We start from the raw sequence: 15,465 nt of genomic DNA, 5'->3' as shown, positions 1-15,465 counted from the left end.
GACAACTTAAAAACTGTTAGGCAGCTGGAGTTGTGAGACAACGATCTATCTATACTTAGATTGTAAGCTCTTTGGGGCAGAAGCTGTCTGTTAGTTCTGTCTTTGTCCAGTGCCTAACACAACAGGGTCCTTGTTCATGACTGGGGCTGGTAGGCCATATAATACTGCAAATAGTAAATAATAATAATTAGCTGCTGTTACATGACTGTATTAAACTCAGTGTACTTGAGCAAAGTACATTTTATTATTCCTATACCTCTGACAAATCACAACCAATTTTCACCAAACCATCAACAAACAGACCTATGACCTGGGACAATCTTCACAAACCCCTGAAGATCTAGTGCTGTTCAGAAAATAAATAAAAGGTTAAAACATTTTTTTTTCAAATGATGATGGGTTTTTGTCAGTTTTTGTTCCCCAAAATGACAGCATCTGTTGGCTTAAATAAAAAAAAAAATATTGTCTCCAAATCTGAGAACAAACATGCCAAATTTCAGTCCAAAAGTAAAACCACTGAAAAAATTATAAACAACTGAAAATTACTATTTATGCTAAAAATGTCTGCCCCTTTAATAACCACACTGCCCCATGTTTTGCCCAAGATACTTAGGGCCAAATCATGCACATCTAGGAGCTTGTCTACCAGGGAAAGTTGGCTGGCATAGCTGTGTACTGAAATAAGCTATTCTGTAATAGCTATTTCAGCAGAGCCCACCGTGTGGACAGTCTGTTGTGGAATAATTTATCTACTTTCTGAGAGGAGTAATTATTCCGAAGTAAAGTCACTTTTATTCTGGAATAGTGTCCACATTGGGAGCTATTCCAGAAAAACTAGCAGAATACAGTATTCTGCTATAGGTATGCAGGTCAATTTGCCTGTGGAGATGAATACTTGTTCTCTCTCCTGTTGACGTCAGTGGGATAACTCATGTGAAGCAAAACTTGCCCCTTAATGAAAACATTCTTATTTTATTTGAGCATAAGCTTTCATGAGCTATAGCTCACTTCATCGGCTGTAGCTCACAAAAGCTTATGCTCAAATAAATTGGTTAGTCTCTAAGATGCAACTAGTACTCCTTTTCTTTTTGCGAATACAGACTAACACGGCTGCTACTCTGAAACCTGTCATTCCTATTTTGTTACTTTCTGGTAACGTCTGAATTGTTCTGCGCTCTAAATATAGAAACAGTAGACACTCGTTAGGAGCAACATATCGGTGCCCTTTTGCTATGTTGCTCCTCTGCAGCTGTTGCTGTTATGGGAGTGTCATCTACCCAAAGGCATATGAAGAGTTGAATGTGTTGGAAGAGGTGGGGCAGCCAAATTGTGGGGAGTGGGGAGGAGTTGGAAGGAGTGGGGGGGAACCCAAGTTTGGGGAATGGGGCAGGGGAACAATGGGTCTGGCAGGGGAGCCCCCAATCGGCAAAATGACTGAGTGAGCCTGGCTGCCGGGAACAGGCTGTGGATGCTCCTGCTGGCAGCTTCATGCTCCACCCTGGCGAGGGATGAATGGATGGATAGGGAGGGCACCATGTGCAGTCTGCAATGGAGGTGGGGGCAGCTCCTAACGGAGACAGAAGGGGAGAAGGGGACAGGTCAGTGCTCTGGGGAGGGAGGTCCCACAACCCACCACTGCAAAACAGCACACCCACACCCCACCGCCAGCACCTGAAATGGAGGGGACAGCTCAGTGCGTGGGCAGGGGATCCCTGATACGCCCCACTGCAAAATAGCAACCCCCCGCCTCCGGCCACCTGTAAGCCAGATGCTGAGAAAAGCAAGGAGGAAACCTTCCAGCTGTGCCTCTGCTACTCCCCAGAGCCCCCCGCCACCCCCAATCCCTTTCTTCCAGACCCTCCCCCCCAAACTCCCCACTAAACATGCTCTCCACATAGGCTGTGTGAGGCAGGGCAAGTGGGTGGGGCTGTGTGCCCTAGAGCTGCACTGAAGGGCCAGGGTTGGGCTGGGAGTGGAAAGATGCACCCCATGAGTACTGGCCCCCGGTTGGACAGGGCCTCCTGCTGACTCCAGCCTTTGAGCATCGCCCTGTCTGCTTTTCCTGGGCAGGCTCGGTCAGGCAGGGCAAGAGGATGGGGCTGTGTGCCCTGGAGCTGTGCTGAAGGGTCAGGGTCAGGAGAGGAGCAGAAAAGTGCAGTTTGCAGTGGGCAATGCCCCTGCATTCCTCCCATCTCTGCCCCTGGATATGACGTTCCAGCGTCACTAATGTTGCTCTTATAAGGCGGCTATGTTCTTGTTACCGAATGGACGATTCGCAGTGTGGGAAATGTTGCCCCTAAGCGGCGGTGGCTCTTACAAGTTGTTGCTGTAAACAAGCGTCTACTGTACTCCTTTTCTCTCCTACTACCCCTGCAGATCTAACCAACTGCAATAGGTTTATTAATTAATTAGCGTGGCTAGCTGAGTCTCCCCTGGAAACCACAGTACCGCTAAGATTGCTTGTGCTTATCGTAATTGTAGAAACGTGGGTTATGATCCTAGCCAAGGAGAGCTCATTTAGATGAATAATGTTATTTTTTAAAATGGTATTTGAAATGATACATGATGTATTAATTTCCCTGCTTCCCTTTTCAGGTGATAGAAGACAACACGGGCGTTCGCAGGGTGGTGGTTACACCCCAGTCTCCAGAGTGTTATCCTCCCAGCTATCCCTCCGCCATCTCTCCAACCCACCATTTACCTCCCTACCTGGCACACCACCCCCATTTCATTCACAATTCTCATACGGCATTCTACCCTCCTGTCACCGGCCCTGGAGACATGCCACCCCAATTTTTCCCACAGCATCATCTTCCCCCTACAATATATGGAGAACAAGGTGAGCAGAAAGAAATCCTTGTGTTTTAGATGTGTATCCAACATATTTGCAGTGCTGGGAAAGTGGAGATTTGCAGATGAACTGTACTGTTGGTTTAGTGGTTTCCCCCCCATGAACTGAACTCCTTCCTTAATCTACAGAATGGACAAGGTATTGGGGAGTGGATGCACCCAGTCTGAAAGAACTCAAAAACATCACATCCTGAAAACATAGGGTGCAGGATGTAAACCTGATTCCCAACTCAGTTTTGTTATAAGGGCAAAAAAGTACTCCCTCCTATGACTCAAAGTGCTTCTGAGAGTCAAGTTGTTGTATCTTCCTGCAGCACTGTGACATAGCGTTTTTTGTCCTGTATTCAAATTTTGCCAACCCTTGTTTGGGAATGGAGGCAGGGGGCCATAGGAAAGGGGGATTAGTTTTGACAAGTCTTATGGCAATCATTGTCGGAAGCTAATAGAAAGTTTCCTCTTGACACTAATGGGTGAAGATGATGCACCTTCCTGACCCTTTGTCATGTTAGAGCTGCAGTGGACTTCTCAGAAATAACAACAAGGGATTTTCTGGTTAATCTGCTTCTTTAAAATGTGCAATAGGTCATTTCAAAAGCACTATCTGGTCCCCAAGGGTAACGTGACCACCCTAATCATTACAGGTTAAGTAAATAATTCAAGTGAAAGGAGTGAAAGCACAATTTATTTCTGTCTGCACTGTGCATTATTATGTCTATTCCACCTTTGAGATCGTCTTTGTGTGGTCTAAAACTGTGTTAACCAAAAAGAAATGAAGTTACTGTACCTACATCAGCAAAACTACTTGAATTGCTTAACATGGCAAATTTCTCTTTGTAGATTCACATTTTTTATTGTATTGCCAAATTATGGAATTTCACAGAATTCATAGAATTTTTCTAAACAACACTATGAAACTGTAAATCAGCTGAATCATCAGAGTGAATTTTGCCTTTGAGAGCTATAGACATGGGTATCTATCTGGTTTATTTTCCCCCTCTCAATTTTATATTGATTATTATATTTAATTTTCTCATCAAGAGTGGAGTATTATCCTGAATTTGATTAGACAAAAGAAAAACTCTACACTCTGTCTCTTTTAGATGTCATTGCCTCATCAGAAACAATATCATAGCCAAAAACATTAGGAACAAATTTTCCAAGTAGCTCAAGAGCTCATATACCTTAACTTGTGTATGTTTCACAGAGAGCGAATACAAAATTGTGGCGTGTCCATCCTGTAAAAAATTACAATATTTTTACAACTGAAAAATCACTGTTTTACTTTGGCATTTTCAGTAGAAACACATTTCAGAATTTCAACATTGCCCTGAGGCACCACAGCAGTTTAGCCAGAAGGGAGACCAACATGCTTCATGGGAGGTGTAGTTCAGCCAGGGACCCTGGCCCACAGGGGAAAATGGTGGCACAGTGCACCCGAACTGACTCCCATGAGGCACTGAAGTAGCTCAGACAGATGCAGATTAATGTTGAACTCATTCAAACTAAATGTTCGTTTTGATTTTCCATGGGGAAAATAGAAATTTTTTGCCAAAACCACCTTTTCCTCTGAAAATGTGGATTTTACAGAAAATTCCCGACCAACTCTAGTTTTTTATACATTAGTTGTCCTAGAAATGTCAGGACATTGTTTAAAAAAAAAAAAAAAAGCTAAATGATACAGCCACAGTTTCTAGGCATGATATATCAGTAGGATAGTATCCAATCAGGTAGGATAGGAACTTTACTGTTCCCTTTTACAAAGGCAAAAGTTGCTTATCTCTAATACAATTGTTTTGCTTAATAGGGAAGCTAATACAAAAGCTCCAGCACATTAGGTAGACATTCGGACTACCAGCTGCTAGAACTGTCGGTGGTAAATATTTCTGTAACCTGGGGTTACCAATCAGTGGCACAAATTCACAGTGCACAAAAATAGTGTAGATGCCCACTTTGTTGGAGTGGTGTCATGTATGTTTGCAATACTACAAGAATCTAAACTCTGATGGTTACCTGAATGACATCTTGTATTAATGAATATTGATTCACTGTCCCCAACATGTTTCAATGCAAAATGGTTTATACACTAACCAAAATGACAATTAAATTGGATTTTCTTTTCTGAAAAACGCTACTTGTAAATTCTTCCTTATCAGCTCCGTCCTCCAACCCCCAAAATAACATTGATTGCATTTAGTGTACCACATTCTTGGAATACTAAATATAGAAAGCTACTTTATGTTAGCACTTTAATGTGATCATGTTACTAGATAAGGAAAAATAAATGACAAGACACTTCTAAAAGAAAGGAAGTAAAAGAACCAAGCAACTGGAGCAATTCAACAAGTTCTAATTACAGTATGTATGGCAAACTTCAAAAACAAAGGATTAACACTAGAGCTGGGCAGAAAGTTTGCTTTGGAAACCAAAATGCTGGCTCAGTTTGCAAACTGGGGTGATTATTGAATTAATCTAGACTGGGCTTTAACGAAACTTGGGTCTCTTCAGCGTTTTGTATTGAAATAAAGCAAAAGTGTATTTTCATTTTGCTTTGAACTTGAATTTGTTCACACTCCGAGCTCAAAGCACAATCCAAAGGTAATGAACCCTTGTCAGGGAAAAAATGAAAAAAATGTTTGCATAATTTCCTGCAAACGCAAGTGACTAAATTTCACGCAGCCATTCCTGGAAGTTCATATTAACGTTGTTTGAAACCTTTATGTATTTTAACTTTTCTTTTTAAGATTTTCCTCCCTAATGGTCCCATTTGCTCATCTCAGCTTCCACGTAATGCCTTCACTTGCTGCAGCTACATGCATCAGACATTGTGGGTGGTGGTAGAGAGTATTGCAAAGTCTGGCTGTTCTAGAAAACCTGGAAGGACACAGCCAATAACTGACCTCGAACCCTGTCTACGGCAACACATTTTGGTGAAGCTAGGGCTGTGCAAACCTTGTAGGTTTGGTTGCTGTTAATTTGTGTGGAACCTTTTCTTCAGTTTCAGTCTGCCTGGTTTTAGCTCTTCCTGGGTTTTGCTGTGAGGTCCAATAAGAAGCACAAAGACTCAGAGCAAAACTTCTGCATTTATTTGATTTCCCATGCTAATCAGATTATGTCATGTTTCAGAGTAGCAGCTGTGTTAGTCTGTATCCATAAAAAGAAAAGGAGTACTTGTGGCACCTTAGAGACTAACAAATTTATTAGAGCATAAGCTTTCATGAGCTACAGCTCACTTCGTCGGATGCGTACAGTGGAAAATATAGTGGGGAGATTTTATATACACAGAGAACATGAAACAATGGGTGTTACCATACAGACTGTAACAAGAGTGATCAGGAAAGGTGAGCTATTACCAGCAGGAGAGCGGGGTGCGGGGAGGAACCTATTGAAGTGATAATCAAGGTGGGCCATTTCCAGCAGTTTACAAGGACAGTAGGAGGGGAAATAAACAAGGGGAAATAGTTTTACTTTGTGTAATGACACATTAACTCCCAGTCTTTATTCAAGCCTAAGTTAACTGTATCCAGTTCGCAAATTAATTCCAATTTAGCAGTCTCTCGTTGGAGTCTGTTTTTGAAGTTTTTTTGTTGAAGAATTTCCACTTTTAGGTCTGTAATCGAGTGACCAAAGAGATTGAAGTGTTCTCCGAAACCTGAAATAATATGTGGGCCGGGTTTGTGCAGTGGGTTTGCCAACCTTGCAAATAACCTGTCTGAATCTCAGGTTTGCTGTGAAAACCCATCTTAGGCAAGTTTTTCATAGCTTTATTTAGAGATGGCTGAGGGGTTGATAAGATCTAGGTCAGGATGTTATTCTGTTTCTCAATAATGATGATTTTAGTTTTAAGGTAATGTGGATAAATTCTTGTTATTTCAGAAATTATACCACTATATGGAATGTCCAGCTACATTACCAGGGAAGATCAGTACAGCAAACCACAGCACAAAAAACTCAAAGACAGACAGATTGATCGCCAGAACCGCCTCAACAGCCCTCCTTCATCCATCTACAAAAGCCACCTGGGCAACTGCACAACTGTGTACAATGGTTATGCGAAGAGTCACAATGGAGCAAGCAGTGGAGGAGGAGGTGTGGCGGGAGCACCAGGAGTAAAAAAACTAGAGCGCAGAGCAAGAAGCAGCCCAAAGTCTAACGAGCAAGACTCACATGGTAATCTGAAAGATTATTATTTTTATGTTTTTAAATTCCTCTTTATTGCACTTTTCAGGCTTGCAAAAATGTGCACTTAAGAGGAAACCATCTCCCTCCTGTCTTTCGTGGGTATCTCCCACTAATAATCCCATTCTTAAAAACATCTTTTTGCGGCATGTGATCTGGGTATCTTTCTGGTTCTGAGTGACTTTGCACTTCACGTAAATCCTTAAAGCACCTCTGAATTGTAAATCAACTCTGCCTTTTGTGTACCTACACTGCATCTCAGTATGTAAATGTGTTAGATTTAAGAAGTTTATTGGACAATTTAGAACTGTTTCTGCTTGAAGAAATATGCCTCATGGGGAGTGTTATGCAAACCAAAATGGTTGATTAGAAAGATTCTAGGACAAAAATGCTTAAACTTGGCAAATTTTTTAAATCCACAAATGACTAAACCTCATCAATCCAGGAGTGCCATCAATCAAGAATGGTTTCTTCAACGATTTATGGAATCTAACTATTGTGACAGGCCAGGACTTGGTCAGGCCAGATGGCTACAGGAGAGTAATAGAAGGCAGATATATTAGCCCCAGGCTAAGTAGGTCCCTTTTCCCTGGGAAAGGTAACAGGGAAGGTTCCAGCACAATCAGGAACCTTCTAGAATCAATTAAGGCAGACTAATCAGGGCACCTGGGTTTAAAAAGGAGCTCACTTCAGTTTGTGGTGCACATGTAAGGAGCTGGGAGCAAGAGGCGCTAGGAGCTGAGAGTGAGAATACATACTGTTGGAGGACTGAGGAGTACAAGTATTATCAGACACCAGGAGGAAGGTCCTATGGTGAGGATAAAGAAGGTGTTGGGAGGAGGCCATGGGGAAGTAGCCCAAGGAGTTGTAGCTGTCGCACAGCTGTTCCAGAAGGCACTCTAGACAGCTGCATTCCACAGGGCCCTCGGCTGAAACCCAGAGTAGAGGGCGGGCCCGGGTTCAGCCAAACCTCCCAACTCCTGGTCAGACACAGGAGGAGTTGACCTGGACTGTGGATTCATGAAAACGGCCAAACTGAGGGCTGCCATGAAGCTCCAAGGCGAGCAAATCCGCCAATAAGCGCAATACCCACCAAAGTAGAGTAGGAACTTTGTCACACTATTCATAGAGTTTAAAGCTAGAAGGGACCATTACATCATCTAGTCTGACTTCCTTATACCACAGGCAATTAAATTTCTCTCAGTTATTCCTGTGTCCAGCCCAGTAACTTTTGTCTAAAGAACAGCATCCAGTCTTGAGATGGAGAATCCACCATTTCCCGGGTAGTTTGTTCCAATAGTTAATCACCCTCATTTGTGCCTTATTTTTAATTTGGCTTTGCTTCCATCCATTGGTTCTTGTGTCTGTCTCCACTAGATTAAAGAGCTCTTTAGTGTCTGGTGTTTTCTCTATGTGAAGGTGCTTATACACTATAATCAAGCCACCTCTTAATCTTCTTTTTGATAAACTAAACAGACTGAGAGTTTTCAGCCTCTCACTATACAGTGAAATTATTGTTTGAAGGAGAATTGTTCCTTATTTACATGTAATTTAATTTCAGATGCAATAAAGCAGTGTTTCCCTAAAACATCCCTGATAGAAATGATCATATGAATATTTTACAGAGTAAAACAGAAATAAGGTAAGGTAGTAAAATAAGAATGTAGACAAAGGAGTGAGCAAGCACACAATGTATAAAATACATTTGTATTTGCTCCTGTGACTTAAAATGGCTCTTTCCATATATTAATGTAGATTCATAGAATATCAGAGTTGGAAGGGACCTCAGGAGGTCATCTAGTCCAACCCCCTGCTCAAAGCAGGACCAATCCCCAATTTTGCCCCAGAACCCTAAATGGCCCCCTCAAGGATTGAACTCACAACCCTGGGTTTAACAGGCCAATGCTCAAACCACTGAGCTATCCCGCCCTCCCAATATAGGGATACAGATATTGGGTAAAATTCTCTGCTGATGTAGCTGTGCCAGTTTATACACCAGCAGAGAATTCGGCCCATAATGTAATGTGTGTGTCACAGGTACTAGGCTAGTTGCACCTCTGTCCACCCTCTAGTGTCTTTGAGTGCATCCCTTTAGGTGTCAGGCCTCGTACCTTTACCTATCTTGCTAGAGGTGGAATTCCACAATTCTCTCACTCTTAGACCGAGCCCTAGCCTACCACACCCTGTGTATCAGCTGTAGTCCCTTATCTTCACTATCTGAGACAAGTGGTGAATATAGTGACCAAACAATCTTCTTAAACCAAGGAATTGTTAGGTTTGTGGTAAGAACAAAACATTTAGAAAAACAGGATTTTAAAATAATTCTCTACACGTCTGTTTTACCTTAAGTCTAACCATCCCCTGATGGTGAGCTAGACAGGCTTAACTTCTTCAGACACTCCAACGGGTGTCTGTGTCTTAGTCTGGGACTCCTGAACAACATTCCGTCTCTTGAGAGAGAGACCCTTTTGCAAATTGCTGTAGTCTTTTTGATCTCTGGTGTGCGCCAGCCTTTCCTGGTAAGGACATTGTCCCTTAACAGGCCTCAAGTGTTTGCACAGAAGTTGCTGATCTTAAGCCATTCACTTTCCTTCCTGCTTGTTTTTCTCTGCTTTTAAACAAGCCCAGTATATTCATACAGTAAACATCCCAGTAGCTTGGTGAAAATACAATATTAAATTATTACAGAGTAGTTCCCATTCCTTCACATTTGCATCTATATTCAGATATTCAGTATACATATCGTACACGGTATGTATAATATATATATATATATATATATATATGTACACAGTTGGCCAAGTTTTCGCCTGAGCTACCCCCATGTAAAAGTCGCATGAGATTGCATGGGCGTAACTGAACGGAATTACTATAGTAAAGGAGAGAGAGAGACATGCACACACATCTGTTTCAGCTTTTAAAATTGGGGACAATAGTGTTTTAAGACACTTTAAGCCAGGAAATTTAAAATAGAAGTCCTCATTGGAACAACAAAGTGCAGTGTATGTGCGAGGGGACGTGGTAAAAGCATTAAAGTTCAGCAACAGAGCAAAGGCAAGGAAATAGTCATCTGACGTGTGAGCTGGGAAGGGAGTGTCCAGTGATGCCTGGATCTGTTTTAGTATAGTTGTGGTGGTAGGCTGAAGACATGAAGTAATTCCTGAATGCTGACTAAGCACTGCTGTGTTGCATTATTTTACTACTGTTTAAGGTAATCTCTCAAGGCACAATGTGCCCTGAAAGTCTTTGGGGCACACTGATTTGTTGCTCGCTTTTAGTAGCACCGGTTGGTTATGGCAGACCTGACTACAGGCTGTGTTACACCTGAGTGCACCTAACAGGCCACTTCAACTGCATTTCTGCTAATAAGTTTATAGGGGCATCTGATTGTTAGTAAAGTATTGTGTAAGATTCTGCATTGTTTTGTGTCTGATAGGCTGTAGCAAATGAGGACAACTCATATTTGTGAAAAGACAAGTCAGTATTTAAATATTGGCTCTGTAATAGAACATAGAATTTTGCCACCTTCAACTCCATCTGGACTGTAATGGTGTTAATAGATTCTAATGCTGTTTGGATCCTGAATTTTACAATAACTGTCAATAATCTGATTCTCTTCTGCACGTAGCATGGGTTGCTGGGGCCTTTGGAGAGTATGGCGTGGTCTTTTTGTATCTGATTACCTAATTCCCTGATTATTTTGTTGTTTGTATTGGGATTGTTATAGGTGGGCTTTTCATCTTGTATTGTAGGATTGTGTTAGTGCAAATAAACACTTTGGTATAAATCAAAATAAATAAATAATACCTGCTCGGGCAGTCACACAATTTAAGGTCTAGAAATCTCTTACCTTTCTTTGACCTGTGTGTGCCTTTTATCCTAATTATTAGGTTAAGGATGTCTTAGGGCCCTTCTACTTGTCTAATTTTCAGAATGGTGTTTATGGAAGAAACCTCGTCTGCAACAGCTCATCTCAGAGGGGCTCAGGCTGCAGGGATAAAAGTAGTAATGAAGACATTCAGGCTTGGACTGGAGCCCAGGCTCTGAAACCCAGGGAGGGTCTTGAACCCTGGGCTCCAGCCCGAGCCTGAAGATATACAGTGAGCCCTGTGACCTGAGTCAATTAACCCAGGCTCTGAGACACGGCATTGTGGCTTTTTCTTTGCAGTGTAGATGTAGCTATTGAGTCTCGAGGGAGATTTACTTGAGGCTAGAGATTTGGATTACGTCTTCCTATTTATTTGTTCCTCCCCTTCCCCCCCCCCCCACCTACAGTTCTGCCCATCATTCTTTTTTCTCACTGTAAACTTATAGGATTGTCATTACTCACCTCTGATGAGGAAAACAGTGGTACTGTGTGGACAGCAGTGAAACTTATCAAAGAAAGATAATTTCACTGTTGATGCTTTTACAGAACAGCAAATGGCTTCATGTGCTCCACAAATGGGAGTCAAATGAAACAGCTTCCAGGACAGGGAAGCAACAGAACAGGAGAGTAAACCCAAAGAAGGGAGTCAGAGCTTGCAGAAGAAAATGTGTGGCGGGGCAGATAAGTTCCTAGTGGGGGACACTCCTGCATTAGGCCAGGCACTTTGTAATCTTATATCCTTTGAATGGCTGTTGTTTGTGCATTATATTGGCAGAATGTGGAAAGATTTTTCTTATGGGTCTTCCAGTCGAGGGGCCTAATTTGCACACCATGCTGTTCATAAATTTTCCATTGAAACCAATAGTAGCTCCGTGTGCAGAGTGGCTGCCAGGCTGGCCCCTTAATTTTGTACAGCTGTGTTCAATGGAAATGGAAAAGGAACTTTTTTGTTGCTAGTATTGCAGAATATTGTATCCCATACAAACTTCATGTTACTAGGTTCGCAAAGTGATGGCATGTGCTATAAACCCAACTGATATTGAGTATCTCAAATTGATTACTAGTGTTGCTGACTAGATAGAATATAATTACCACAAAGTACTGAGTTTCCAAGGAAGATCTTCAAGAGGGATGGGAAAATTCCAGCCCTTCCCCACTTCAGCTGCCAACCTTCCTTCCAAAGAAAGCATCGGAGCAGCTAATACAGTACATAGTTCTGATGCTGAATTATTAGCCTGAGAGGAATCTGAGTGTAGGCTTGCACTGGGTGTTGCTAGACTCAGGCATGTAAAAACTATAACAGAAAGGACAAATTGGATGAAAAATAGAAAGAGGGAGAAAGAGAGGAGTAGAGAAGATAATGGGGATACAAATATAATCCCATATCAGATGCATGTATCTCAGTAAAATATAACTCTTTCCTTCCTCTTCATATTCTGCTGTCTATATAACTGGCTCAGCAAATATATGAATTGTGCGTACCTTTTGTGTTCATAAATGTTGCATCATGCTATGCTTAGTGGGAATTAGTTAGGTTTTGTTAGACACGTGTGTATTACCTAGGGAATAAAAAAGGGAGATTTCTAATGTTTGTTGTCTTGGCATGACCGAGTTCTTCCTCCTACGTGATTTTGTAGCCACGATGAAGCTTATGAAACAGCACACCTGTGCTGTCCTCACAGTAGTTCCCTTTGTTTCTGTGACAGTGTCTAATGTTAATAGGGTCTGGCATGTCAAGGCTGCAGACAAAGGCTTTTCTTTCATTTTTCTTTGGAACGTTTTGCCATGTCCATTGACTGCAACAGATAATTTTAATGTCTATAGTTTAAATTAGAAAACTAAAACAGGTTTTTAGTATCTTGCCAGGGGAGCTATCCTTGAGAAATGAATGGGAGGGCGTCCATATTCATTTATTCACCACTTTGTCAGGGACAATGCAAAATGGGTTGTTTGTCAAAGAGAATAGGCCTCTCACTATAAACTATGTTTGGACTTGATGTTCTGCTGTTGTACAAGGAATTAGACCTACAATACTGATTCTTGCCAGTGGCCGTTGTGCCTCCTTTTGCTCACAGTGTTGAGAAATGGATCTTTCTCTGGATTTTGGACATTTCTCATCTCCTCTTTTATCATGGGGCCTCTCTGCATTACAGTTTTGCCTCTGTGGTTGCTAACGCCAGGGAGTTCTGCAGGCCGGTACTGCTCCACAGCTGCGGAACATGAGTACAAATGAAATGCCAAGAAAATTAGTGAAGTCAGGGCCATGGAACGTCCACTCTGTCAGCCAAGAAGAGTCTTAAAAGTGGAAAGGGACCAAATGATGGAAAATAACATGGTGTCTTCCATCAAACTGGGAAAAAAATCCTTCTTGGCAGGAGACCAGGTAATTAACATCACTCTCTCTCCTCCCAACCTAATAAAGCAAACAACTCGCTGGCATTTTGAAATTGAGTGACAAGCTCATTCCCAACTATGGCTGCACTGAAATAAGTCTAAGAATCATCTGGCATTAAGTCCATGGCCCAAATACTGCTTATGGGCAACAAAAGGGGAATAAAAATCAATTCCTCAGAATTAGGAGGAATTTTCCACAGGGAATGTGCTGCTCGTTAGTATGAGCTTTTCAGCCCATGGCAGTGCTTTTTGGGAAGGCCTGGAGCCAAACATGTCACAATACTAATTTATATATTCTGAAAACCTCCAGTGCACTGAACATTTTTCTGTCTAAATGACTTGTCAGGTGCGGTGGCAAGATATGCAGAAAGGTAATCAGAGGAGCCCTGGAATAATTCACAATGAACAGAGCCCCATGTCAGGTTCCATATTTGATATTTGCACAATGCATCCCTCTAATTACAGCTGCTATTTTGTATTTACGTGTATTTCAGCTTGAATTGTTTGCAGATTTATCGATAACTGGTTAAACAACATGATCTCTTTTAGTAGTTAGGATGAGTGTTAAAAGCAACCTAAAACATCGAATCTGATAACTTTATTAGTGTGAACTAACCCAGTAGTAAAGCATTAAAATAAAATAAAATGGCCAAAAGTGACAAGTAGCAAAGTTGTTTAAATTGCAAGCTCTTCTTTGTGGATCAAAGCCTATTAACAGTCAGAAGTTTGATTGGCTGACTGCTTCTTCTTCCAAATTTACACATAATCCTGGGGGGAAACTATTAATACCGAAAGGATGAAAAGAATAATTTTGACAGTCTCTTTAGTGACTTAGCAAATGTTTGTAAAAATCTTTGGGATTTCAGGAGACGGACAGGAAGGTACAAATTTGGGCGAGGGAAACCTTTTAAACAGAGGTACTATAAGTGATAGGTTTCCTTGCATGAATTCACAAAACTAGATGTGTGATGTGTCTTATAGTACTTAAAGTTTGGAGGTTAGATCCTCAGTTTGCTTGATGTGTATATGAAATAGTAGCTGGCAGGGTCATTCTGAATATTCAAAGCAATCTGGTAAGCCAGCTTCTGTGATGTGATTTTGGCAGGCATGTTGCTGTCATTTAAACAACAACAGTCTTGTTGCCACACTGGCTGCCAAGGGATGGTGCTTTAGGATCCCTATACATAAGTGGTGCAGAAACTCTCAGGTATTCATACATGATATTCATTGGAAAAAGTGTGATACAAATCACAGGGTCTGTAATTCCCAGACTACAGATGCACTCAATCTTTAAAATGTATATTAAGTGTTCCACTTTTCCGCCACAGCACTGAATGAGCACTTTGGAAAACTCAGCCTCGTGTCAATATTTCATTGCTTCCTTCCCATGCTTAGAGAAGTATGGGGCTTTCCAAAGAGCTGATTCAGCTTGCGGGGAGGCGGAGAGGGGTTGGTGGTAGAAGGGATGGCTTGGTGGTGGTAATAATAATATATGTTTTTAAAATAAGAGGAATGGTGTGACAGCGCCCTTGTGGAAAAACCCTATTCTTTGAATGGGAATGAAATCAATAGCTTTCTACAGAAATTGAAGCCCTGGTTCAGAAGAGCACTTAAACATGTGCTTAGCTTTATGCACCTTTAAAGCATGAGTAAGTGTGATCTAGAATGGGGATACTTTCCTGAATCTGGGCCCAAATAAGGTTCTGTAGAAACTACTCTAAAATCTCCATAGTATTTAACAGAGAATGATCTTGTTTCTGTGGGTTGATTTTAGAGATTTCATATTGTTCTCTATTGAATTCTATATACTTTTTCTGTAAGGGAGCTTATTAATTATTACAGTAGCACCCAAAATGTACAGAACTATAAAATACATTGTAATTGTGAGTTATGTTTGCTAAAGTAATATCCTATTTGGATATCCATTTTTTCATATTAGTAACTATTGCCTGAGCAGTATTATCTATTATTTTTACAGTGCCATTATTTTGCTTGATGCTTTGAAGAAAAATAAGACTCAATCCTTGCCCAAAAAGGTTTAAATCAATGTGGTGGAGCCCACAAAAATGGCAACAGAGCTTGTGGGAGATGAGTAGTGAGGTGGGATGAGAAAGGAGGTGCTGCTAATGGGAGCATCGTTTCTTATGGAAAACACACTGTTGTTTAAGCATATTTCT

The 15,465-nt window shown here is 41.4% G+C and overlaps 1 protein-coding gene across 3 annotated transcripts in view; it reads left to right on the top strand.

Annotated features, from left to right (window-relative positions):
• FNDC3B (fibronectin type III domain containing 3B) overlaps window positions 1-15,465 on the top strand; it is a 358,046-nt gene that overhangs the window by 188,851 nt on the left and 153,730 nt on the right. For all 3 annotated transcript variants that reach the window (XM_073359377.1, XM_073359376.1, XM_073359375.1), the window contains 2 exons: window positions 2,596-2,839; window positions 6,724-7,017. In XM_073359377.1, the coding sequence (XP_073215478.1) occupies window positions 2,596-2,839; window positions 6,724-7,017 (538 nt within the window). The remainder of the gene's footprint in view (window positions 1-2,595; window positions 2,840-6,723; window positions 7,018-15,465) is intronic.

This window comes from Lepidochelys kempii, chromosome 9 (genome assembly GCF_965140265.1).
Source record: "Lepidochelys kempii isolate rLepKem1 chromosome 9, rLepKem1.hap2, whole genome shotgun sequence".
Classification (NCBI taxonomy): Eukaryota; Metazoa; Chordata; order Testudines; family Cheloniidae; genus Lepidochelys; species Lepidochelys kempii.
This window is presented reverse-complemented; position numbering and strand designations above follow the sequence as displayed.